At 38.5% G+C, this 26,654-nt stretch overlaps 1 protein-coding gene across 4 annotated transcripts in view; it reads right to left on the minus strand.

Annotated features, from left to right (window-relative positions):
• Positions 1 to 10,566: 10,566 nt before the first annotated feature.
• MYO5A (myosin VA) overlaps positions 10,567 to 26,654 on the minus strand; it is a 201,216-nt gene continuing 185,128 nt past the window's right edge. For all 4 annotated transcript variants that reach the window (XM_082387993.1, XM_082387992.1, XM_082387991.1 and 1 more), the window contains 4 exons: positions 24,635 to 24,917; positions 22,672 to 22,846; positions 17,108 to 17,188; positions 10,567 to 16,816 (listed from right to left, as the gene is read on the minus strand). In XM_082387993.1, coding sequence (XP_082244119.1) covers positions 16,664 to 16,816; positions 17,108 to 17,188; positions 22,672 to 22,846; positions 24,635 to 24,917 — 692 coding nt within the window. In that variant the 3' untranslated portion in view covers positions 10,567 to 16,663. The remainder of the gene's footprint in view (positions 16,817 to 17,107; positions 17,189 to 22,671; positions 22,847 to 24,634; positions 24,918 to 26,654) is intronic.

Here is a 26,654-nt window from a genome sequence, read left to right on the forward strand (position 1 = left end):
TGCTTTGGGTATTGTATCTAAGAAATCTTTGCCTAGCTTAAAGTCACAAAAATTTTCTTCTACAAGTTTCATACTTTCAGCTCTAACATTTAAGACTATGATTAATTTTGGGTTAATTTTTGTTTGTGCTATTGAGGTAAGGGTCTAAATTAATCTCTTTCAACATTTGGATATTGAATTGTTCTGGCATCACTTATTGAAAAGAATTGTATTGAATTGCCTTGACAGCCTTGTCAAAAATCAGTTGACCATAATTTCAGGATGTTCATTTCTGTTCCATAGATTTGATGTCAACACATATGCCAGTACCATCCATGCCTGTCTTGATGACTATAGCTTCAAAGCTTTGAAATTGGAAGGTGTAATTCCTCCAGCTTTGTTTTCCTTTTTCAAAATTGTTTTGACTATTCTGAGTCCTTTGCATTTTCATATAAATTTTATATAAATTTTAACTTCAGCTTGGGATTTTGTTAGGGACTGTGTTGAATCTATAGTTCAGTTTGGAGAGAACTGCCATCTTAATAGCACTGAGTATTCTAATTCATGGAATTCCTCTTATTCCTAGTTTATAAGATTTTTTAAAAAACATTGAATGGGATTTTGTTAAATGCTTTTTCTGCATCTATTGAGATGATCATGGGGGGTTTGTCCTCTATTCTATTAATATGGTGTATTATATTAATTGATTTTTGAATGTGAAATCAACTTTGCATTCCTGGGATAGATCCCACTTGATCATGGTATGTAATCCTGTTTATGTATTGCTGGATTTGGTTTGTAATGTTTTGGTTTTTGTAATGTTGTTTGCTCTATTTTTATGAGGAGTATCGGTCTGTGGTCTTCTTTTCTTGTGGTGTATTTTGTTTGCCTTTGCTGTCATAGTCGGTTGGTGTTATTTCATCTTTAAATATTTGATAAGAGTTGCCAATAAAGCCATCTGGGCCTGGTCTTTTCTTTATAAGATTATTAATTACTCATTTAATTTTTTTACTTATACATATATTCAGAGTTTTGTATCTTTTTGAGTCAGTTTTCATAATTTGTATCTTTCTAGGAATTTGTCCATTTCATTTAAGTTGTTCAATTTGTTGGTGTGAAGTCATTCATGGTATTCTACTATAATTCTTTTCATTTTGTTAGGGTCTCTGTAGCAGGGCCGGGACTGAAGTGAGGTGCCTGGGGGAGGTTACTCATTCTCAGGTACTGAGCTTGTATTTGCCTGACCCTGCCTCTCTAAACTTTGCACCCTAGAAATGATGATGCTCACAAATGTTGTTTCCTCTTTCATTCCTGATTTTGGTAATTTTTATCTTTTCTCTTTTTGTGTGGTTAATCTGGATAAAAATTTGTCATTGTATTAATCTTTTCATCAGTTTCATTAATTTCATAAATTTTTCTCTTTTGTTTTCCATTTCATTGATCTCCACTCTAACCTTTAGTATTTCCTTCTGCTTGCATTGGGTTTAGTTTGTTCTTTTCTTTTTCCTAGGTTCTTAGGATATAATCTTAAATTATTGATTTGAGACATGTCTTCTTTTCTAATAAAGGCAATCAATTTCCTTCTATAACCTGCTTTGGCTACATCCCATAAACTTTGATTTGCTGCATTTTTGTTTTTTTCAACTCAGAATATTTTCTAACTTCCTTTGTGATTTCTTCTTTGTTACTTAGAAGTGTCTTACTTAATTTCCAAATACTTGCATATTTTGCAAATTTCCTTCAGTTGTTTTCGAATTTGATTCTGTTGATTTCTAATTTGATTCCATTCTCCATTGTAGTCAGAGAACATACTTTATGTGATTTCAATATTGTTAAATGTACTAAGATTTGTTTCATTGTCTTGCATATAATTTATCCTGAAGAATGATCTGTGTGTGCTTGAAAAGAATATGGGTAAAGTGTTCTATAAATGTCAGTTAGGTCAAAGTGCTTGATATTATTTTCAAGTCTTATATATTCTTGCCGATTTCCTGTCTAGTTCTGCTAATTTTTGAGAATAGGATATTGATGGCTCCAACTATTATTGCTGAGTTGTCAATTTCTCCTTTCAATTTTGTCACATTTATTTCATGTATCTCAGGGTTCTGTTAGGTGTCTACAGTTTTTTGTTTTTTTAAAACAAGGGCTCAGGCAAGGCTTATTCCTTTCTCATATAGTAGGTGGACACAGGAGTCTGAGTTGGGGTGGTAATCTCAGTGCCAGGGACAAAGAAACTTCTGTTTTGTGCTTCCACGATCCTTCAAACAAATGATCCAAGATTGCTCCCCACATGTTGCATTTAAGTGAAAGGGGCCTGGGAAGGTCTGCTCCTTCTCAGGCCAATTGGTCACATGACCACACCTAGTAGCAAAGGAGCCTGGGAAATGTAGGTTTTGACTGAAAGAAGGGAGAATGGATATCAATCTCTGACTGCCCTTCTTTGGGAAACTCTGGGCAAGTTGGGGAGTGGACAGACACTGCAAGGGAATCATAGTGGAATGGGAACAGAAAAATAGCATGCACTAAGATCTGGATCTGGTGAAAGATAACTCACCAAGATCTGGGCCAGGGTCCCCATGCACTGAGCATTGACTCTCTAGATCTGCATGTGGCATGACTGGGCTCAGCCACTGTCCTTCATTTCTGCTTCTTATGTGCCTTTTTTTCTCTTCCCACCACAAAATGCCTGCTTCTCTTAATTTACCCGTGGTACATTTATAACTGTTATATCTTTGTGATGAGTTGACTTTTACCATTATGAAATGTCCTTTTTTCCTTTGAATTTTTTATTTTTCCATCTGAGTCTAGTTTGTCTATTTTGTCTATTTTGTAGTATAGTCTGAAGTCAGGGAGCCTGATTCCTCCAGCTCTGTTTTTCTTTCTCAAGATTGCTTTGGCTACTTGGGGTCTTTTGTGTTTTCCATATCAATTGTGAAATTTTTTGTTCTAGTTCTGTGAAAAATGCCAGTGGTAGTTTGATAGGGATTGCATTGAATCTGTAGGTTGCTTTCGGTAGTACAGTCATCTTCACAATGTTGATTCTTCCAATCCAAGAACATGGTATATCCCTCCATCAGTCTGTATCATCTTTAATTTCTTTCATCAGTGTCTTATAATTTTCTGAGTACAGGTCTTTTGTCTCCTTAGGTAGGGTTATTCCTAGATATTTTATTCTTTTTATTGCAATGGTAAATGGGAGTGTTTTCCTAATTTCACTTTCAGATTTTTCATCATTAGTGTATAGGAATGCCAGAGATTTCTGTGCATTAATTTTATATCCTGCTACTTTACCAAATTCATTGTTAGCTCTAGTAGTTTTCTGGTAGCATCTTTAGGATTCTCTATGCATAGTATCATGTCATCTGCAAACAGTGACAGCTTTACATCTTCTTTTCCGATTTGGATCCCTTTTATTTCTTTTTCTTCTCTGATTGCTGTGGCTAAAACTTCCAAAACTATGTTGAATAATAATGGTGAGAGTGGGCAACCTTGTCTTGTTCCTGATCTTAGTGTAAATGGTTTCAGTTTTTCACCATTGAGGACGATGTTGGCTGTGGGTTTGTCATATATGGCCTTTATTATGTTGAGGTAAGTTCCCTCTATGCCTACTTTCTGGAGGGTTTTTATCATAAATGGGTGTTGAATTTTGTCAAAAGCTTTCTCTGCATCTATCGAGATGATCATATGGTTTTTCTCCTTCAATTTGTTAATATGGTGTATCACACTGATTGATTTGCATATATTGAAGAATCCTTGCATTCCTGGGATAAACCCCACTTGATCATGGTGTATGATCCTTTTAATGTGCTGTTGGATTCTGTTTGCTAGTATTTTGTTGAGGATTTTTGCATCTATGTTCATCAGTGATATTGGCCTGTAGTTTTCTTTCTTTGTGACATCTTTGTCTGGTTTTGGTATCAGGGTGATGGTGGCCTCGTAGAATGAGTTTGGGAGTGTTCCTCCCTCTGCTATATTTTGGAAGAGTTTTAGAAGGATAGATGTTAGCTCTTCTCTAAATGTTTGGTAAAATTCGCCTGTGAAGCCGTCTGGTCCTGGGCTTTTGTTTGTTAGAAGATTTTTTATCTCAGTTTCAATTTCAGTGCTTGTGATTGGTCTGTTCATATTTTCTATTTCTTCCTGGTTCAGTCTCGGAAGGTTGTGCATTTCTAAGAATTTGTCCATTTCTTCCAGGTTGTCCATTTTATTGGCATACAGTTGCTTGTAGTAATCTCTCATGATCCTTTGTATTTCTGCAGTGTTAGTTGTTACTTCTCCTTTTTCGTTTCTAATTCTATTGATTTGAGTCTTCTCTCTTTTTTTCTTGATGAGTCTGGTTAATGGTTTATCAATTCTGTTTGTCTTCTCAAAGAACCAGCTTTTAGTTTTATTGATCTTTGCTATCGTTTCCTTCATTTCTTTTTCATTTATTTCTGATCTGATCTTTATGACTTCTTTCCTTCTGCTAACTTTGGGGTTTTTTTGTTCTTCTTTCTCTAATTGCTTTAGGTATAAGGTTAGGTTGTTTATTTGAGATGTTTCTTGTTTCTTAAGGTAGGATTGTATTGCTATAAACTACCCTCTTAGAACTGCTTTTGCTGCATCCCATAGGTTTTGGGTCATCGTGCTTTCATTGTCATTTGTTTCTAGGTATTTTTTGATTTCTTCTTTGATTTCTTCAGTGATCTCTTGGTTATTAAGTAGTGTATTGTTTAGCCTCCATGTGTTTTTATTTTTTACAGATTTTTTCCTGTAATTGATATCTAGTCTCATAGCGTTGTGGTCGGAAAAGATACTTGATACGATTTCAATTTTCTTAAATTTAGCAAGGCTTGATTTGTGACCCAAGATATGATCTATCCTGGAGAATGTTCCATGAGCACTTGAGAAGAAAGTGTATTCTGTTGTTTTTGGATGGAATGTCCTATAAATATCAATTAAGTCCATCTTGTTTAATGTATCATTTAAAGCTTGTGTTTCCTTATTTATTTTCATTTTGGATGATCCGTCCATTGGTGAAAGTGGGGTGTTAAAGTCCCCTACTATGATTGTGTTACTGTCGATTTCCCCTATTATGGCTGTTAGTATTTGCCGTATGTATTGAGGTGCTCCTATGTTGGGTGCATAAATGTTTACAATTGTTACATCTTCTTCTTGGATTGATCCCTTGATCATTATGTAGTGTCCTTCTTTGTCTCTTGTAATAGTCTTTGTTTTAAAGTCTATTTTGTCTGATATGAGAATTGCTACTCCAGCTTTCTTTTGATTTCCATTTGCATGGAATATCTTTTTCCATCCCCTCACTTTCAGTCTGTAGGTGTCCCTAGGTCTGAAGTGGGTCTCTTGTAGACAGCATATATATGGGTCTTGTTTTTGTATCCATTCAGCCAGTCTATGTCTTTTGGTTGGAGCATTTAATCCATTTACATTTAAGGTAATTATTGATATGTATGTTTATATTACCATATTCTTAATTGTTTTGGGTTTGTTATTGTAGGTGTTTTCCTTCTCTTGTGTTTCTTGCCTAGAGTAGTTCCTTTAGCATTTGTTGTAAAGCTGGTTTGGTGGTGCTCAATTCTCTTAGCTTTTGCTTGTCTGTAAGGTTTTTAATTTCTCCATCAAATCTGAATGAGATCCTTGCTCATAGATCCTTGTAATCTTGGTTGTAGGTTTTTCCCCTTCATCACTTTAAATATGTCCTGCCACTCCCTTCTAGCTTGCAGAGTTTCTGCTGAAAGATCAGCTGTTAACCTTATGGGGATCCCCTTGTGTGTTATTTGTTGTTTTCCCCTTGCTGCTTTTAATATTTGTTCTTTGTATTTAATTTTTGATAGTTTGATTAATATGTGTCTTGGCCTGTTTCTCCTTGGATTTATCCTGTATGGGACTCTCTGTGCTTCCTGGACTTGATTAACTATTTCCTTTCCCATATTAGGGAAGTTTTCAACTATAATCTCTTCAAATATTTTCTCAGTCCCTTTCTTTTTCTCTTCTTCTTCTGGGACCTCTATAATTCAAACGTTGGTGCGTTTGATGTTGTCCCAGAGGTCTCTGAGACTGTCCTCAATTCTTTTCATTCTTTTTTCTTTATTCTGCTCTGCAGTAGTTATTTCCACTATTTTATCTTCCAGGTCACTTATCCGTTCTTCTGCCTCAGTTACTCTGCTATTGATTCCTTCTAGAGAATTTTTAATTTCATTTATTGTGTTATTCATCACTGTTTGTTTGCTCTTTAGTTCTTCTAGGTCCTTGTTAAACGTTTTTTGTATTTTCTCCATTCTATTTCCAAGATTTTGGATCATCTTTCCTATCATTATTCTGAATTCTTTTTCAGGTAGACAGCCTACTTCCTCTTCATTTGTTAGGTCTGGTGGGGTTTTGCCTTGTTCCTTCATCTGCTGTGTGTTTCTCTGTCTTCTCATTTTGCTTAACTTACTTACTGCGTTTGGGGTCTCTTTTTCGCAGGCTGCAGGTTCATAGTTCCTGTTGTTTTTGGTGTCTGCCCCCAGTGGCTAAGGTTGGTTCAGTGGGTTGTGTAGGCTTCCTGGTGGAGGGGACTGGTGCCTGTGTTATGGTGGATGAGGCTGGATCTTGTCTTTCTGGTGGGCAGGTCCACGTCTGGTGGTATGTTTTGGGGTGTCTGTGACCTTATTATGATTTTAGGCAGCTTCTCTGCTAATGGATGGGGTTGTGTTCCTGTCTTGCTAGTTGTTTGGCATAGGGTGTCCAGCACTGTAGCTTGCTGGTCATTGAGTGAAGCTGGGTCTTGGTGTTGAGATGGAGATCTCTGGGAGATTTTTGTCATTTGGTATTACGTGGAGCTGGGAGGTCTCTTGTGGACCAACTTCCTGAACTTGGCTCTCCCACCTCAGAGGCACAGCCCTGATGCCTGGCTGGAGCACCAAGAGCCTGTCATCTACACGGCACAGAATAAAAGGGAGAAAAAGAAAGAAAGAAACAAGAAGATAAAATAAAATAAAATAAAGTTATTAAAATAAAAAATAAAAAATAATTATTAAAAAAATTTTTTAAAGTAATAAAAAAAAAGAAAGAAAGAAGAGAGCAACCAATCCAAAAAACAAATCCACCAATGATAACAAGTGCTAAAAACTATACTAAAAAAACCCAAAAAACAAAAAACAAAAAAATGGACAGACAGAACCCTAGGACAAATGGCAAAAGCAAAGCTATATAGACAAAATCATACACGGAAGCATACACATACACACTCACAAAAAGAGAAAAAGCGGAAAATATATATATATCGTTGCTCCCAAAGTCCACCTCCACAATTTGGGATGATTTGTTGTCTATTCAGGTATTCCACAGATGCAGGGTATATCATGTTGACTGTGGAGATTTAATCTGCTGCTCCTGAGGCTGCTGGGAGAGATTTCCCTTTCTCTTTGTTCGCACAGCTCCTGGGGTTCAGCTTTGGATTGGCCCCACCTCTGCATGTAGGTCGCCTGAGGGTGTCTGTTCTTTCCTCAGACAGGACGGGGTTAAAGGAGCAGCTGATTCGGGGGCTGTGGCTCACTCAGGCTGGGGGGAGAGAGGGGTATGGATGCGGGGCGAGCCTGCAGCGGCAGAGGCCAGTGTGACGTTGCACCCGCCTGAGGCGCGCTGTGTGTTCTCCTGGGGAAGTTGTCCCTGGATCACGGGACCCTGGCAGTAGCAGGCTGCACAGGCTCCTGGGAGGGGAGGTGTGGAGAGTCACCTGTGCTTGCACACAGGCTTCTTGGTGGCTGCAGTAGCAGCCTTAGCTTCTCATGCCCGTCTCTGGGGTCCGTGCTGATACCCGCGGCTCGCGCCCGTCTCTGGAGCTCCTTTAAGTGGCGCTCTTAATCACCTTTCCTCGCGCACCAGGAAACAAAGAGGCAAGAAAAAGTCTCTTGCCTCTTCAGCAGCTCCAGACTTTTACCCGGACTCCCTCCCGGCCAGCCGTGGCACACTGGCCCCCTTCAGGCTGTGTTCACGCAGCCAACCCCAGTCCTCTCCCTGGGATCCGACCTCCAAAGCCGGAGCCTCAGCTGCCAGACCCCACCCATCCCAACGGGTGAGCAGACAAGCCTCTCGGGCTGGTGAGTGCTGGTCAAAACCAATCCTCTGTGCGGGAATCTCTCCACTTTGCCCTCTGCATCCCTGTTGCTGCGCTCTCCTCCGTGGCTCCGAGGCTTCCCCCCTCCGCCACCCACAGTCTCCACCCGCGAAAGGCCTTCCTTGTGTGTGGAAACCTTTCCTTCTTCACAGCTCCCTCCCACTGGTGCAGGTCCCGTCCCTATTCTTTTGTCTCTGTTTTTTCTTTTTCCTTTTGCCCTACCCAGGTACATGGGGAGTATCTTGCCTTTTGGGAGGTCTGAGGTCTTCTGCCAGCGTTCAGTAGGTGTTCTGTAGGAATTGTTCCACATGTAGATGTATTTCTGATGTATTTGTCAGGAGGAAGGTGATCTCCGCGTCTTACTCTTCCACCATCTTGAAGCTCCTTGCTTCTGCCCATTTTTAAATGGATTGTTTTTTCGATATTGAGTTATATGAGCTGCTTGTATATATTAGATATTAACCCCTTGTTGGTTATAGCATTTGCAAATATTTTCTCCCATTCCACAGGTGTCTTTTTGTTTTGATGATGGTTTCCTTTGCTGTGAAAAAGCTTTCAAGTCTAATTAGGCCCCATTTGTTTATTTTTGCTTTTATTTCTTTTGCCTTGGGAAACTGATCTAAGAAAATTTTGCTATGATTTATGTCCAACGATGTTTTGCCTATGTTCTCTTCTGGAAGGTTTATGGTGTCATGTCTTACATTTAGGTTTTTAAACCATTTGGAGTTTATTTTTGCATATGGTGTGAGAAAGTGTTCTAATTTCATTGATTTACATGTAGCTGTCCAGCTTTCCCAATACCACTTGTTGAAGAGACTCTTTTCTCCATTGTATATTCTTGCCCCCTTTTTTGAAGGTAGGAGTGTGGGTTTATTTCTGGGCCTTCTATTCTGTTCCACTGAGCTATATATCTGTTTTTGTGCCAGTGCCACACTGTTTTGATTACTGTAGCTTTGTAGTATTGTCTGACGTCTGGGAGGGTTATGCTTCCAGCTTTGTTCTTTTTCCTCAGGATTGCTTTGGCAGTTCTGGGTCTTTTGTGGTTCTATATAAACTTTAGGATTATTTGTCCTAGTTCTGTGAAAAATGTCATAAGTATTTTGATAGGGATTGCTGTCTAAGTCTGTAGATTGCTCTGGATAGTATGGCCATTTTAACAATATTAATTCTTCCAACCCAAGAGTATGGGATAGCTTTCCATTTCTTTGAATCATCTTCAATTTCCTTTATCAATGTTTTATAGTTTTCAGCATATGGGTCTTTCATCTCCTTGGTTTTTTTAAAAAAAATTAATTAATTTATTTATTTTTGGCTGCATTGGGTCTTCGTTGCTGTGCGCAGGCTTCCTCTAGTTGTGGTGAGCAGGGGCTACTCTTTGTTGTGGTGCACGGGCTTCTCACTGCAGTGGCTTCTCTTTGTTGCGGAGCATGGGCCCTAGAGCACACAGGCTTCAGTAGTTGTAGCACATGGGCTCAGTAGTTGTGGCTCACAGGCTCTAGAGCACAGGATCAGTAGTTCTGGCACACAGGCTTAGCTGTTCTGCAGCATGTGGGATCTTCCTGGACCAGGGCTCGAACCCATGTCCCCTGCACTGGCAGGTGGATTCTTAACCACTGCACCACCAGGGAAGCCCCTGTCCTTGCTTTTTTGAGGGGAGAATTTGCTGAGCTCCTCGGTCTGCCATATTAGAGGTCAAAAGTTTACTCAAAATAGATTTATTGAGATAAAATTCTCATAGCATACACTTCACTCATTTAAAGTATATAACTCAGTGTTTTTTAATATATTCACAGATATGTTAAACTATCACCACAGTCAATTTTAAAACATTTTCATCATCTCAAAAAGAAACTCCTTGCTCTTTAGTTATTGCTCCCTATCCTCTCACTTCCTCTCTTCCTCCCAGCCCTAAGCAACCACCAATCTACTACATGTCATCTTTCTTTTTCTTAGTAAGCCTGGCTAGAGGCTTATCAATTTTATTGATCTTTAAAAAGAACCAGCTTTTGGTTTCATTGATTTTCTCTATTAATTTCCTGTCCTCAATTTCACTGATTTCTGCTCTGATTTTTATTATTTCTTTTCTTCTGCTTACTTTGTATTTAATTTTCTCTTCTTTTGTTAGTTTCCTAAAGTGGAAACTTAGAAGACTGATTTTAGGTCTTTCTTGTTTTCTAATACATGCATTCAATGCTACAAATTTCTCTGTAAGTACTGCTTTCCCTGCATCCCAGAAATTTTAAGCTGTATATTCATTTATATTTACTTCAAAATATTTTAAAATTTCTCCAGCAATTTCTTCTTTGATCCATGTGTTATTTAGAAGTGTGTTGTTTAATCTCCAAGTATTCTGGGATTTTCCAGCTATTTTTGTGTCACTGATTTCTAGTTTAATTCTATTTTTTTAAATTTTAAAGGTGTGTTTTATAGCCCCAAATGTGATCTACGTTGGTGTATGTGCTGTAGGTTTATTTATAAGACACTAACAAAAATCCTTTATATCCATATCTTTATTTGAACAATTTTCTATAATATCTAGGAGAACACAGCATTAATGATGCACATTTACTAAGTACAACATTAGACAACTACAAATTTAGAGCATAAATGTCAATCTGATATTGTTTTGGTTTTCATCTTAGCACTAGGTGATATCTGGTGAAAACCCATGTTTCAAAGGCTTTTGTTGATATGAGGTGTATTATTAACTTATTTTTTAAAATTCCATGTGAGATATGCTGGGGTGGGTTTAGTTTAAAACTAGTATTGGTTGATAATGCATTTCACTTCTCAGTACTTTTGCTTTTTTAAGGATGAATATTTTACCTAAGAACTTTTCAAACATTAACTATATCATGTTTTTATATGTAGATCAGAGTAGAATTTCTTTTCCAGATCCAACAAGGGAAAACATTTGAAAAACTGCAATGTTCAATGTCATTGTAGTTAAAAGGCATATCCATTTCACAGTAAGTTAACAATTAAAGTTAGTAATTAAAATACAATATATTAAATGTCATAAGCTCATTTCTGTGCAACACTGTTAGAGCAATTTAAATTTTCCAAGGACACATGAAACTCAACGTAACTCCAGTGTTCCACAAAAATACATAACTAGGAATCATAAATTATAACACACATACCCACATTTAAAGGAAAAATTCAGCATATGTTGGATAAAATTAAATGGCTCAAGTGATGTAGAGAGCCTGAAATGTAGACCAAGTTTTTATAACATATAATGACAATAAGATATTTAAATCTACTGACTCTGAAAAATGCCATGAAAATGTACTGACCTACCAAGCACTGAATTGTACATACCAGCTTCAACTCAAAAAACATTTTTCTTTCAAATATTTCAAGAAACATTACAATACTAAGGAAATGTTATTCATTTTCAGACATATTAATGAATCTAATAACACCCATTAAATTGAGCTAATGACCATTTTAGCTAGACCAAATTATAAAATTTAAAAAAAATGTATAAAATGTATTTTGGCAGATATTTTACATAGTGCTTTTCAGTTCCTGATCTATTGAGAAATCTACTGTAACCTCAGGTTGACTTAATTTAGGGTAATACTGAATACAATGAATTAGAATTTATAGCACTCTTTCCTATTTTCACTCCATCTTTGATATGGGTAAAGGGTTCTCAAAATTTTTTTTAATGAATGTCCATGAAAGATTTTACAGTTATACCTTTTAGCCTTACTAAGCACAGGTCAGTTCAGTGGAAAACAAGCCACTTAAATACTACCAAGAATCTAACTTATCTCTATATTTCTTCCATATATTCATTTGCTTAATTGTAACACAGAGCCCCCTAACCTCAGGAAACACTCTTTCGGACCACATTTCATTGGCTCTGAGATTGCTGCTGCCTCACAGTTCTAATACCTGTTTGGAAATGAGAGAAAAGAAGGGAAGGAGAAGTAACAGGAGGGGAGGGTCATGCAGAAAGGGAACGAAGGAAGAAAGGAGGCCACACCCACCCAAACCCTCACAACACCTTGAGAAACAGGGCAAGATATCCTTTCCAGGCAAGACATCCCCTTACAGAGGAGACGTTCCAGAGAACTTAAGGCAGCTCTAGGAGGGAAGGGAGCAGGGGTTAAGGCGGCCCTCACAGCACAGCCTGAGAAGAAATCACAATGCACTTTACCCATACACAGAGCCTCTCTAACACACATGCACACAGCACACCTCTTGGCTCCAAAGCCAACACTGGAAGCATGCACACACCGTCATGTTCAAATACACACTGACTTATGTATGGCCTGCCTGGGAGACAGCCCTCAGAAGGGACCCAGGGGCTTGGCCTGCAGCTGCAGGTCCTCTGCAGGCTGCACAGCTCACCTGGTGGCTCTGACAGTGACTCTGAAGGGCTGTGTGTTGACAGCGACCTTCCGCTTTCCTTTTGGGAGGCTCTCACCGCTTCTTGTCAGGCTGGGGGAGCTTGCTACTAATCAATGACTGAAACAGAGTACTGTACCCTCCAGGGGGGCACTGATTCATTACAAAAGCCAAACCTAGTTATAGCAGGTAACTACGACAAAGAGGAAACCACACGGCGCCCCATCTGATTAGCACCAAGAACTTGGTACTCATCATTTCCTCACCTCCCATATGCCAGTTGCCAACTCTGATAAGGAAAAGGAGCACCTCTTGCTGGACTGGGGCACCCCACAGGTACCAGGAGGAACAGAATGGAACCTCCTGCCCCACATGTGCCCTCGGTGCCACTGCTGCATATGGGAAGACAGCACAGCTGGAGGGCTGAGTGACTTCAGGCAAGTCACTGCCCTTATCTCTCTCTCAAATTATCATCAGATAAGGACTGTAGTAGCTGCCCTTCTACCTTCCAGGGCTGCTGTGAGGACACAATGAGGTAACAGAGAAAGGCTGAAGTGAAGCATAGCCAGACACAAGGTACTGTCTCTACATTACCTTTCACCAGGAGAACTGAAGCGCCACACATGACATTTTGCTTTGTTTTATTCTAAACAGTTGAAGATACTGAAGACTCTGTGTGTGTGTGGAAGAGAGAGAGACAGAGAGAGAGAGAGAGAGAGAGAGAATATGAGGACATCTCAGGATGGTGCCAGATGCCCTTTTACCTAGGGTTACCAGGGAAGTCATTTCTCACAACAATCACTATACTGAAATGCTAATAAAATATTTTCACGGCCTCCGCCACTGCTATTAAAAGATTTGATCTATATTATACATAATCACTTACCCAGAAAGAGACAACTCTCAATTATCCATTAAAATGAAGGAAATAATAAAGTAAATGACACAAACTGACCCGAATCCCCAAATCTCCTATCAGTTGGCTTTGGAATAAATATTGTTGTACTTCTGCAATTGATGAAAGAAGTGTCAGGTGCATTTTCACAACTTCCAAAGGAATCATGAAGCTACACTTCATGGATTTGACCCCATACTCATCTTTCCCCTTCATTATAGTTACTCTCAGGCAGAGCAAAGCCTTAATCTAAGAAAAGTTACAAGAAGGGAAACTGCTTCTAATTTTTCAGCTTTGCTTTCCAAGGTGTGAGCTGAGTTTCTCTGTACAGTGAGTGGGGAGGAGACTACTGAGAAGGGGCTATTAAAACAATGAACTGTTGCTTTCTCAAAGAATTCTTTCTTTGAATTCCTATTGTATGTCATAGAGGAATTATGAAAAAGCAAATTAGTGATAATGCTAAAGATTGTACTGCAGAGAAGTGAGAACAGCAAGAACTCATGCAAAGATTGGCCTGAAGGGAAGCCCCCAGGCAGGCCAGTGGGGCAACTGAGGACTGCCTTCACCCACAGCCTTCAAAAGAGTCAGAGCAGGTGAGTAGACAGGCGATGGGACACAGGATGTGGCTGAAGGAAGGGACAGAGTGAGCAGATAAATGAGTGGGTGGATGGAGTGGAGGGCTGGTGCAGGTGTGTTTGAAGCTGGGTGAGAAAGTGTGGATGGACAAAGGGAAAAAGGTGAGCAGTCCTCAGAGGCCAAGGACACCCACAGTCAGCAGAATATTGCTGCATGCTCAAGAAAGTAGGACACAGAATGACTTACCAGGACTTGGGTTTCCCTGGTTGTAAGGTATTTCTGTTATGACTAAAGATCTTCAGACCACCAAGAGAAATTAATTCAGATCCGCATCTGGGGTTCTAGATAGGCCTTGGAAGAAGTTGGAGCCCTGAAATATCATAATCTTTGTGTGGCCATCCCTGAACAGGAGAGACTCTGGCCCAGGTGTGGAACAGACGCTCCAGCACTTTGCAGCAGAAAGATAGAAGACAGGAAAGAGAGAAAGGCCCAGACTAGACATCCTTCAGGATATGAGCTGTCTGCAGGAAAGATAAAGGGCTGCAGTGGCAGTGGAAGCTAGAGTGTGATCCTGAAGACCTGACGAGACTCAGGGTGTGTGCGGGACATGCTACACAGGACTGAGCTGGGAAAGGGCCTGGGAGGATTTCTAGGTCTGAGGGGGAGAGCCGACAATCACGGTGACATTTTTTGGAGCATCTCTCCCACCCAAGTCCCATCTATGTTCTTAGACTCTGACAGATTCAGTACTAACCACATGGTTTCAACAGTTCATTGAAAACCACATTGACAACCAGGGAAAATAGAGAGAATCGGATTGAGTTAGTATTTTTCTTGGTTTTGCAAATAAATAAATGTATCCAAACCGAATACAGCAGTACACAATTCAATAAAAACTACCTAAACTAATTAACTTTGTAAAAGCGTGTACATAAATCATGTACATTTAAGAAAGACTATAGCTACACAAACCTGTGATTTTACATTTTATTAGTCCCTCAAAATTAACAGGCACCAAACTCTAGTCTTTCCATTAGAGGGTAACCTTACTGGGTACCTGCAGCTCACTTCTCTGTGGTTCAGGTACTGCGAGGAGAGAACTTCAGATGTGGAAGGGACCTTAAGAACCAGCTGTCTAACACTCTCACTGAATAAATGAGGAATTTGAGGCCCAAATAAGTTAACAGACAGAATTTATCTTTTAATAGCAATATTTATCACTGATTTGAAAATGTTTTACTTGCATTTATAATATTGCACATATTTTAATAAGATGTCTTTTTTTATAGATCATCTAATAGTTAATTTATATAAATCTATGATTGTAATTCAGAACCAGAGTTTCTAAAGAAAGCTAAGAATTTGCATTTGCACAACCTGGAACATTTACTGTATAAGATTTGTAGGAAAAATGGAGACTATGTTTAATTAGAATTTCAGAATGAAAACATATAGAATCTGGGTCTTATTAAACCAAATCCTCTGTAAAATTCAGCAATCTCCTTATGTTTTTATATAGGTCAATGTATTTCTAATATGATGCTCTTTAAAGTATCCAGTGGTATTGAGAACATTTATAGAAGTTGCAAAGCCTAAAAAATGGAATCATAATTATTTATTATATACTTTCTTTTGCATAATTTATAAAATAATTAAGATTTCAAGACCTAAATCATGAATATTCTGACAATCCTCTCTAGATATTGACTGACATTAATTCTTAATAAATTAAGAAGAAAGAAAACCTGTCAAGGTTGAAAATATGCACTGCAGGAAGCAGATCTGATAACTAAAAATAGGTCACTTCACAGAACACTGTACCCTGATGTGATATGCACCCAGGGAACATTAATGAGCACATCAATGTAACACATCCTGAATAAAGGACATCAACAATAGCCACTGTGCCTAATCCTATCCCTAAATGTCAAACATTGTGTCATATTACTACATGACTTCCCAGTGTCTGCTACTTGTGCAGGTGAATCTGTAGCTATGTGCACATAATCCAGTTAAAACTGATCTGATTGAACTGTAAACAGAGTTGATAAAAGAGAAGCTTATTGTTGTAGTGCCTAATATGAATATCGCTTACATTTTAAAGAACATAGTATGTAGCAGCAATTTAAAATGCTCAGTAAACTATGGTACAAACGGACTTCCATGCTCTATAGCAAACCAACATTCTCTTAATATCTTTACATCAGTGATACATAGAAGGGAGCTACTTGACCAGTTACTTTACATATTGCCAGTTTATTTCTTTGTTCCAGTTGGACAGTAGCAACATAATTGATTCCTAAACTGGTATAATATGTACTCAGTGGTGATTTTTCTTTCAATTCTTCTGGTTAGCACACAGGAGGTTCCTTGTCGGTGCCTTCCTAACAACAGCTCATATTTATATCTGGAATTTAGGTTTTTGATATCATTTAGATGCAGTGATAAGGATTTAAAATAAATGCTGGCAGCTGAAGACACATTTTTTTCCTTCCTTCCATGATTCACCTGCACGTCAACTGCAGATACCTAACTGATCAAGGATGAGTGTTGTTATAAAGGTAACACAGCACAAAGGAGCCTATCTTTCCTTCCAAGATGATGAAAAGTATTCTAGGGGGAGTTCCAGTCAATAACCCCTTGTTTGGGAGATAATAAGTACTATCTCTTTTAAAATGTGTTTTCAGTAGCTCACTTGAAATAATGGGTTATTTCAGGCAAGAAGTGTATTGTTAATATTTTCCTTGATATCACTTTCAGACCCGTGATATGAATCCCAGGCCCAGGCTGGCTGGAATCTGGATGGTTTCTAGCGCAAGGGAAGATGGGTTAAAAGGAAAGGTAACAGGAAAGATGTGTTTAGCATCCATGAGCAGCTGAGGAGAGTCTTTCCTGTCTCGTAAACGCATCTGAGAAGATTAAAAAAAGAAAAACAAAAAAAGAGCATCAATTCTTTGAATCTATAAAGATTTTTTTTTGATAAAATTCTACCAAAAATCCTCAACTAATGAAGAATATTTATATTTGTTTTAAAATCACTTCATTTTTCCAATAAGGTGTTATCAAGAAAGTTAATGCACTATAAAAATGAGATAAAATAATTATAATAAAAACTGCATTACCCTCCAATAAATTATAAAATTTCCATTCAAACGACTGTGTTGGTGAATCAAAGCAAAAGAAAGCCTGGGAGATCTTACCTGTATAGTACGAATAAATGACACAGAGACTCTTTCTTCAAACTCGTTAACTGGAGTATACAAATTCAACACTTTGACAATCTGGGAGAAATAAAATGATCAAAGTCTTTATCATATTATCAAATACATACATGCTGGGTACCTGTAATCTGGAAAACTAAAAGGATCTCTGCATACAGTTTTCAGTTCTATTCAGGGCTTGGTTAGGACAAGAGGGGAGAGGGAGTGGTTCTGAAGGCACATTTACCTTTATTAGTTGAATTTTTAAAATAAGAATGTATTAATGTAATATTTTACACTTTAAGAAGCAACATAAATTAGAAGAAACATGAAAAGTAAAAGTGCTCCCACCCGCATGCTCTCAGTCTCTCAAAGTAACAATAGTTAACAGTGTCCTGTGTATTCAGCTAGTTACTTTCTATATGTATTCTATGTGTAATCTATGTAAGATTTCTATGTTTTGAGATAAGTGATGAACATTAAAAAATCCAAGAGTCAGCACAGAAATAACTAGGCAAAAGAAAAGTGGGTATGTTTATGCCTATGCCTTGCCTCATGCTGTGGCCATTGTTCTCCAATGCCCTTCCCATCTTTTCATTTCCTTAAATTCAATGCACAGCTAAGTAAGACTTTCCCTGAATGATCAGTTATTGCCCCTCAGCACCATTTTGGAATCCTCCCTCTAGCTAATTAGTGCTGAGGGCTTAACTACCTACCAATGGGCCAGCACCAGCCCTGGCCTCCCCTGAGCCCTGTGGCCAGCCGTGCTATGAGCTGGGCCTGCCAAAAAATGGGCAGCAGAAACCAAAGGAAGCAGGGCGGGGCAGCCAACCAGGCCAGGGGCCAGACCTACCCACCACTGAGCCCACAGTAGCTCAGCCCTGCCACAACAGAAGGGCCTACACAGCCCACATAGGGGGTACCCCTAGACATACAGCTCTGGTGACCAGAGGGCAGCATGCTTCTGAGCCCCATAGGATGTTTCCTGCATAAGGCCACTTCTTTAAGATCGGGAAATATATATGACCTACTTAATACATAGAAAAAAGACAGCAAACTGGGCAAAATGAGAAGACAGAGCAATATGTTCCAAACAAAGGAACGAGACATAACCTCAGAAAAAGTACTAATAGAAGTGGAGATGAGCAATCTACAAGGTTATGATTATAAAGATGCTTGGTGAACTCAGGAGAAGAAGGGATGAATACAGTGAGAACTTCAACAAAGAGTTAGAAAATATAAAGAAGAACCAAAAGAGCTGAAGAATACAACAGTAGACTAAATTATACAGAGGAATGGATCAGTGAGCTGGAAGACAATAGTGGAAATCACTGAAACTGAACAAAAAAAAAAAAATGAAAAAAAATGAGGATGGTTTAAGAGACCTCTGGGACAACTTAAGTGCACTAATATTCACATCGTAGGGGTTCCAGAAGGGGAAGAGAGAGAGAAAGGGACAGAGAACTTATTTGAAGAAATAATAGCTGGGAAAGGAAACAGACATCCAGATCCAGTAAGCACAGAGTCTCTAACAAGGTCAACCCAAAGAGGTCCACACCAAGACAGATTATAATTAAAATGGCAAAAATTTAAGATAAAGAGAAAAGCAACTAGTTACATAAAAAGGAACTCCCATAACAACATCAGCAGACTTTTCAGCAGAAATTTTGCAGGCCAGAAGGGTGTGGGGTGATATATTCGAAGTAATGAAAGGGAAAAACCTATAACCAAGAATATTCTACCTGGCAAGGTTATCATTCATATTTGAAGGAGAGATAAAGAGTTTTACAGACAAGCAAAAGCTAAAGGAGTTCAGCACCACCAAACTAGCTTTAATGTTTATATATTTATTTTTTAATGGGACTTCTCTAAGTGGAAAAGAAAAGGCCACAGCTAGAAATATGAAAAGGGAGGGAAGAGGGAAGCTTAAGAGATAAAAGCCTACCTCAAGAAACAAGAAAAATCTCAAATAAACAATTTAACCTTATACCTAAAGGAAGTAGAAAAAGAAGAACAAACAAAACCCAAAGTTAGTAGAAGGAAAAAAAATCAGAATGGACATAAATGAAATAGAGACTACAAAAACAACAGAATAAAAATCAATGAAACTAAGAGCTGGTCCTTTGAAAAGATAAACAAAATTGATAAACTATTAGCCACATTTATCAAGACAAAAAGAGAGAGGGCCCAAATACATAAAATCAGAAATGAAAGAGATAAGTTACAACTGACATCACAGAAATACAAAGGATCATAAGACACTACTATGAATAATTATATGCCAATAAAATGGACAACCTAGAAGAAATGGGTAAGTTTCTAGAAATGTACAGTCTCCCAAGACTGAATCAGGAAGAAACAGAAAATATGGACAAATTACAAGTAATTAAATCAAATCAGTAATCAAAAAACTCCCAACAAACAAATGTCTAGGACTAGATGGCTTCACAGGGGAATTCTGCCAAATATAAAAGTTAACACCTGAAACTACCCATCTCAATCTATTCCAAAAGAATAGAAGAGAAAGGAAAACTTCTGAACTCATTCTGCGAGTCCACATCACCCTGATACCAAAACCAGACAAAAATACCACAAAAAAGGAAATTATAGGTCAATATCACTGATGAACATAGTTGTAGAAATCCTCAACAAAATATTTGCAAATTGAATTTAACAGTACATTAAAAGAATCATACATCACGATCAAGTGGGAATTATCTCAGGGATGCAAGGATTTTACAATAACCACAAAACAATCAATGTGATACACCCCATTAGCAAATTGAAGAATGAAAATCATATGATCATCTCAGTAGATGCAGAAAAAGCTTCTGACAAAATTCAACATCCATTTATGATAAAAACTCTCAACAAAGTGGGTATAGAGGGAACATACCCCAACATAATAAAACACATATATGACAAACCCACAGTCAACATCATACTCACGGTAAAACGGTGAAAGCATTTCCTCTAATAAAACAAGGATGCCCATTCTCACCACTTTTATTCAAAATGGTATTGAAAATCTTAGCCACAGAAATTAGACAGGAAAAAAAAAAGTAAAAGGAATCCATATTGAAAAGGAAGAAGTAAAACTGCCACTGTTTGCAGATGACAGGAAACTGTATATAGAAAATCCTTAAGATGCCACCAAGAAACTATTAGAACCAAAAAATGAATTCAGTAAAATTGCAGGATACAAAATTAATATACAGGCAACTCTTGTATTTCTATACACTAATAATAAATTATCAGAACACAATCCCATTTATAATTGCACCAAAAAGAATAAAGTACCTAGGAATAACTCTAAACAAGGAAGTGAAAGACCTGAACTTGGAAAACTATAAGACATTGATAAAAGAAAGTACAGATGACACAAACAAATTGAAAGATATACCGGGCTCATAAAGTGGAAGAATTAATATGGTTAAAATGACCATATTACCCAAGGCAACTACATATTCAATGTAATCTCTATCAAAATACCAAAAGCATTTTTCACAGAACAGAACAAATAATTCTAAAATTTGTATGGAAACACAAAAAACTCTGAGTAGCCAAAGCAATCTTGAGAAAGAAGTACTAATACAAAGCTAGAGGTATCATGCTCCCTGATTTCAAACCATACTAAAAATCTACAGTAATCAAAACAGTATGGTACTGGCACAAAAACGGACACATAGATTGATGGAAAAGGAAAGAGAACCCAGTAATAAACCTACTCTTTTATGGTCAATTAATCTACAGTAAGGGAGGCAAGAATACACAATGTGGAAAAGACAGTTTCTTCAGTAAACGGTGTTGTGAAAACTGGACAGCTATATGCAAAAGAATCAAACTAGACCATTTTCTCATACCACTTAGAAAAATAAACTCAAAATGGATTAAGGACTTAAATTTAAGACCTTAAACTCCTAGAAGAAAATACAAGCAGTACATTTTTGACACTGGTCTTAACAATATTTTTTCAATCTGTCTCCTCAGGCAAAAGAAACAAAAGCAAAAATAAACAAATGGGACCACATCAAACTAAAAAACTTTTGCACAGTGAAAGAAATTATCCACAAAATGAAAAAGCAGCCTACTGAATGGAAGAACATATTTTCAAACAATATATCTAATAAGGGGTTAATATCCAAAATATACAAAGAATTCATACAACTCAAATCAAAAAAACAAATGACCTGATTAAAAAACGGGCAGAGGACCTCAATAGACATTTTTCCAAAGAAAACATACTGATGGCCAACGGGTACATGAAAAAATGCTCAACATCACTAATCACCAGAGAAATACGAATCAAAACCACAATGAAGTATTACTTCATACTAGTCAGAATGGCTATTATCAAAAAGACAACAAATAGTAAGTGTCGGTGAGGATGTGGAGAAAAGGGAACCCTCATGCACTGTTGGTGGGAATGTAAATTGGTGCAGCCACTATGGAAAACAGTATGGCGGTTGCTCAAAAAATTAAAAATACAACTATGATACAACCCAGTAATTCCACTTCTGGGTATTTTTCCAAAGATAAAAAAAACACTAGTTTGAAAAGATATATGCACCCCTCTGTTCATTGCAGCATTATTTACAATAGCCAAGATATGGAAGCAATCTAAGTGTCTGTCAACAGACAAATGGATAAAGAAGACTGGTACACACACACACACAAAAATATCACTTAGCCATAAAAAAGAATGAAATCTTGCCATTTGCAACACTATGAATGGACTTTGCAGACATTATGCTAAGTGAAATAAGTCAGACAATGACAAATACTGTAAGAGCTCACTTATATGTGGAATCCAAAAAACAAAACAAAGAAACCAAAAAACTGAAAATATACTCACAGATACAGAGAACAAATGGGTGGTGGCCAGAGGGGAGGGGCATGGGGTATTAAAATAGGTGAAGGGGATTAAGAGATACAAACCTCCAGTTATAAAATAAATAAATAAAGCATGCGGATGTAATCTACAATATAAGGAATATGGTTAATAATATTGTAATAACTTTGTATGGGGACATATGATTGCTAGACTTATCACAGTTATCATTTTATAATGTATGGAAAGGTCAAATCACTGTGTAGTATACCTGAAACTAACATAATATTATACATCAGCTATATTTCAATTAAAAAAACACAATTATTTGTCTTAAAATAGAGAAGTCTAAAGAATCATTCAATTATTAGATAATACGGAAGATTCTTTTATGGAGTACAAGCTCCATAGAATGTGTAGAACGTACACCCCCATGAAAACAGGGACTTTGTTTTGTTCATGGTTTTATCTTAGTGGCTAGAACATTATACAGAACAGTGTAGAGTGGATAAATAAGTACTGAATGTTGAATGTGCAGGACCGTGACTAGTACTGAAATACACTTTGTGGTAAAATATCCCTTCTTCAAGATCTACAATATTGATATATATCATCTCTGACACAGATGAAGTCAGTTCAGAGACAAAAGCAATAGCTAGAAGCCTTCTTTACTTCCCTAAATGTCACCGTTGATGAATGTTAAGCTGTTTTATAATAGGGAAAGTCGCCTTACCTGGGCAGTAGTTAAAGCATTGCACATGGAACAAATGGCTTCTGCATCATCATCTGTTTTCTTTTTCACTTGCAAAAGCTGAGCAGCCTGAATGAGAGGTTCCAGGGTTTCCTTAGCCCCACTGTTCATCAGATTCTTGTCACGCAGCCATTCTTCTAGTTGACTGACATTGTACCTATGCCAGAAAAAGGGGGGTGATGGAAATTTACTGAATGTTATCATAAATGTCTTAATTTTTCTGTGCCTGGCTTTGTCAGGAATTTCAGTTAAATTCTGTTTTTTTAAAATCATTAGCTGTGCTTAAAAATTTATCACTATAAATAATCAAGAGGCTTATAATCATAATTATATAAGAGTAAGTATAATTCTAGAGACTATAATTCTCTTTAATGGGAGATAGAAATGTAGCCATTACAGCAAGTTATGAAATAAGATGTGCTAAAAACCAAAATAGAACACATAATATGGCTGTGTCCTTATTAAAGAGCCAAGCAGAAAACACTTTATATCTTCTTACAACTTGAGAGGTGAGAATTGATAATCCTTTAAGTACTCTCTCTTCCTTAAGTCAGACTCCAAGCTAGCAGACATAATAACAAGATCCCCACATAGGCCCTGTGCTCCGGCCCTCTTTAGGGAAGAGTCTGGGTGATGGAGGTAGTGGCCTGAGGAAGCTCAGGGATGAAGGCGAGAAGGGCAAGTTGGGGCCATGGGAAGAGACAAAGACCCAAAATATGAAGAGAGACATAGAAACTACACAAATGTGAGGTTTTAAGAGGTGGCCAACCAAGTGATAGTGGTTCGCAAATGAGAGTGAGATAAATGGACCCACAGTCAGGACTTAGTAATCAGGCAAAGAGAGGCTTCATAGGTATAAACAGAGCTTGTAGAAAAATAAATTCTACGACCTGAGTGGAAAGCATTATCTTCTTACCACTACCTACAGTGGATTTGAGTAATGGAAAATTTGAAAAGAAAGCCAACGCTTCCTAAGATTAACTACAGGCTTTCGTAGGAGAAATCCTTTTTCCCCCTCTTGGTGAATTTTCTAGCTGTTTTAAAATAAATTATTTGAAAAAAAAATTCCATTATGCTAATAAGGTTATGCTGAGAAGCAGCTGGACAAAATTGAGCACAGCTTTTCTTAAAATAGAGAGGGGCGTATTTCAAACATCAGTAAAAGAGCTATTAGACATGTTCTTGTTGCCATAGGTACAAAAAGGTATTTTGTCAAAATAAATTTATAAGAGCAATCAAACATTAGCAATCTTCATTATAGTTTGATATTTTGTTACTGTACAATTAAAACACACACAAAAGGAGAGGAAGCAGCTATCTCATCTTTATGTAGTTTTCATCATCTCCCCACTCCCTCAGACGAGTTATCAGGGCTTTCCTGGTGGCGCAGTGGTTAAGAATCCGCCTGCCAATGCAGGGGACATGAGTTCGAACCCTGGTCCAGGAAGATCCCACATGCTGCAGGGCAACTAAGCCTGTGCGTCACAACTACTGAGCCTGCGCTCTAGAGCCCACGAGCCACAACTACTGAAGCCCGCATGCCTAGAACTCGTGCTCCACAAGAGAATCCACCACAATGAGAAGCCCGCGCACCACAATGAAGAATAGCCCCTGCAGCAACGAAGACCCAACACAGCCAAAAATAAATAAATAAAAATAAATAAAGTTCCCTTTAAAAAAACAAAAAACAAAAACGAGTTCTCTTCACATGGAGCAGGGTTCCTAACAAGCAGTGGGTTGCAAGGCACGGCCAGGAGCAATCACGAATGAGAGGGGAGGGTCCAGCCAGACAAGAGGAAGCAGCTCTGTGCCCGGTCTGCCCTTGCTGCTCGCCTGGCGGGGAGGTGGGGCAGGCAGTGGACATCAGGTACACTAGCCTCACACGAGCCCCGCCAAGCGGTTGGGCAGCATGAAAAGGCCATGGCAGCTGTTGGCGTTCGCTCACCTGATCTGCATGCCTTTACTCCAGGAGCACATGTCCTTCCGCAGGAGGAGGTTGTTCAGTGTGACGGCCCCCACGATGTAGAACATCTGCTTGACCACCTGCTTGATCAGTTCGGGGTCCATGCCGTGCTGACACATGACTGAGTGGAAGGAGTTGAGCTGCCGCAGGATGGAGTCCAGTGTGTAGGTACCCTCATCAGCAATGCTGGAGGTTCGCTTTCTTAGCCCTGTGGGCTTCACCCCAGACACACCCTGAATGGTTTCATGCTCCAGCATTCCGGAGACTGCAAGAGAAGTTCAAATGTCAGAAAAGAAGATTTGGAAGGAAACGTGTGCACACACACACAAAGATACAGACATACACACATTCAGTTTATGAAAATGATTTGAGTATCAACATAGAGGGAAAAAGAACGCAATAAAAGGGTTTCTGGATTTTAAACTTTAATGAAGGAATAATTCTTAAATTCAAAAAAATAATAATAATTCTTAAGTTCAAAAATTTACCATGAAATTAAGAACTCTTAATGGCCCATTTTCTGAAATATGAAGCAGTAGCCTTGTAATAGCACATGCGTGAGGTACCTTGGGAGGGTTTTTGAGAGAGATGTATGGAGCAGTTAGGGAGAAGATAAAAATTCTCCAGTAATATCGAGCTCCAGAGGCAAACAAATCAAGTAGCAAGAAAGGCAGGAGACCAGGCGATGGTCTTGGAGAAGACTTGGGAGGGGGCAGTTGTGTGGGGCTAGAGAGCTGGGCCCTTCCTTGCCCTGAGTTTCCCACAACAGTAGGGAGACCTCGGGCTGGCCTTAGCCTCCCAGGACTCAGTCTTCTCATCTGGGGCACTGCTGCTCCCTCTATTATGCTCTTGTGGCATTTGGCTCATGCCTCCTCTAGGATGGTTTTGGGACGCCCACTCCCTGAACTGGAAGTCCCCTTGAGAGCAGGGGCCATTCCTGATTCATTGTTATATGTCCTAGAGCTAAACGCAGCTTCCAAAGAACCTCATACTGACTCAAAACATTTGTTGTTGTAAAATCATTGGGAGATGCAGCTAGTGGTTTAAAGTGGCACAGCTAAAGGTAAAATTTCTTATTTAGCCAATAAAACCAGGCAAAAGTAGAAGAGAATGGACTGAAGCTGACCTTCTCTCTGCATCTGTGTTACCACATGCATTTTCGCTGACCTAGGTCGCTTTAAATTCATGACCTTTTAGGCGTCAGCTGAAGAAACCACCGCCATCCCCCATGGCTTCCTCAGCCTTCTTTGTTTCTAGTTGGTTAAAGGGGGGACTGCAATAAAAAAATGGGACACTAGGAGCCCACAGAGGTGAAATGAAGTTGTAGAAATGTGGAAAACACATGGATGGGGAAGGAAAGGGTAACTGGTAGTAGCCTTAAGAGGCTGTTGATAATTTGCTTGACGATAATACAGTTTGGTAACTTAAAAAATTAAAAAAAAAATTCAATGCATTCAAAATTAGCAGCCTGCAATTTGTACATGCCTTCTAATTCCTATTTCACACGTCCTACACATTCCAAAGGAATACAGGTAGAACGATACATAAATACACAACCAGAGTGAGTACACACATATAAAGATAGGTACATGAAATCACACATACGTAGAAACACACACACACACACACACACACACACACACACACACACACCAGTTTCTCATCCAATGAGAAACTGCTACTTTAAACCAAATTGCCTCTAACAATTCCATAGGGGCCATGAGATGTTCCAGCATGGAACATCTTCCCTCAGCATGGAGTGTCTGAGACCTGTTCTTGTTGCCATGGTACCTTCCCAGCCCTCTTACTGTAGCCTAATAGGCAAAGTGCAAACCCTCCCCAGCCTCCTTCATTTTAGATGGGTCCCTAGGAAGTTCTGTGTAGTAGTACGCTAGACCAAAGTTTAAAGTGTTTTTGAAAACTGGATGAGGTCTGAGGTCTACTGCTGGGTATAAAGCATGATGCAATCATAAGAGAGAGGCATTACACATTAGGGAGGTAA

The sequence above is a fragment of the Balaenoptera borealis genome, assembly GCF_965194805.1.
Source record: "Balaenoptera borealis genome assembly, chromosome: 3".
Taxonomy (NCBI): Eukaryota; Metazoa; Chordata; class Mammalia; order Artiodactyla; family Balaenopteridae; genus Balaenoptera; species Balaenoptera borealis.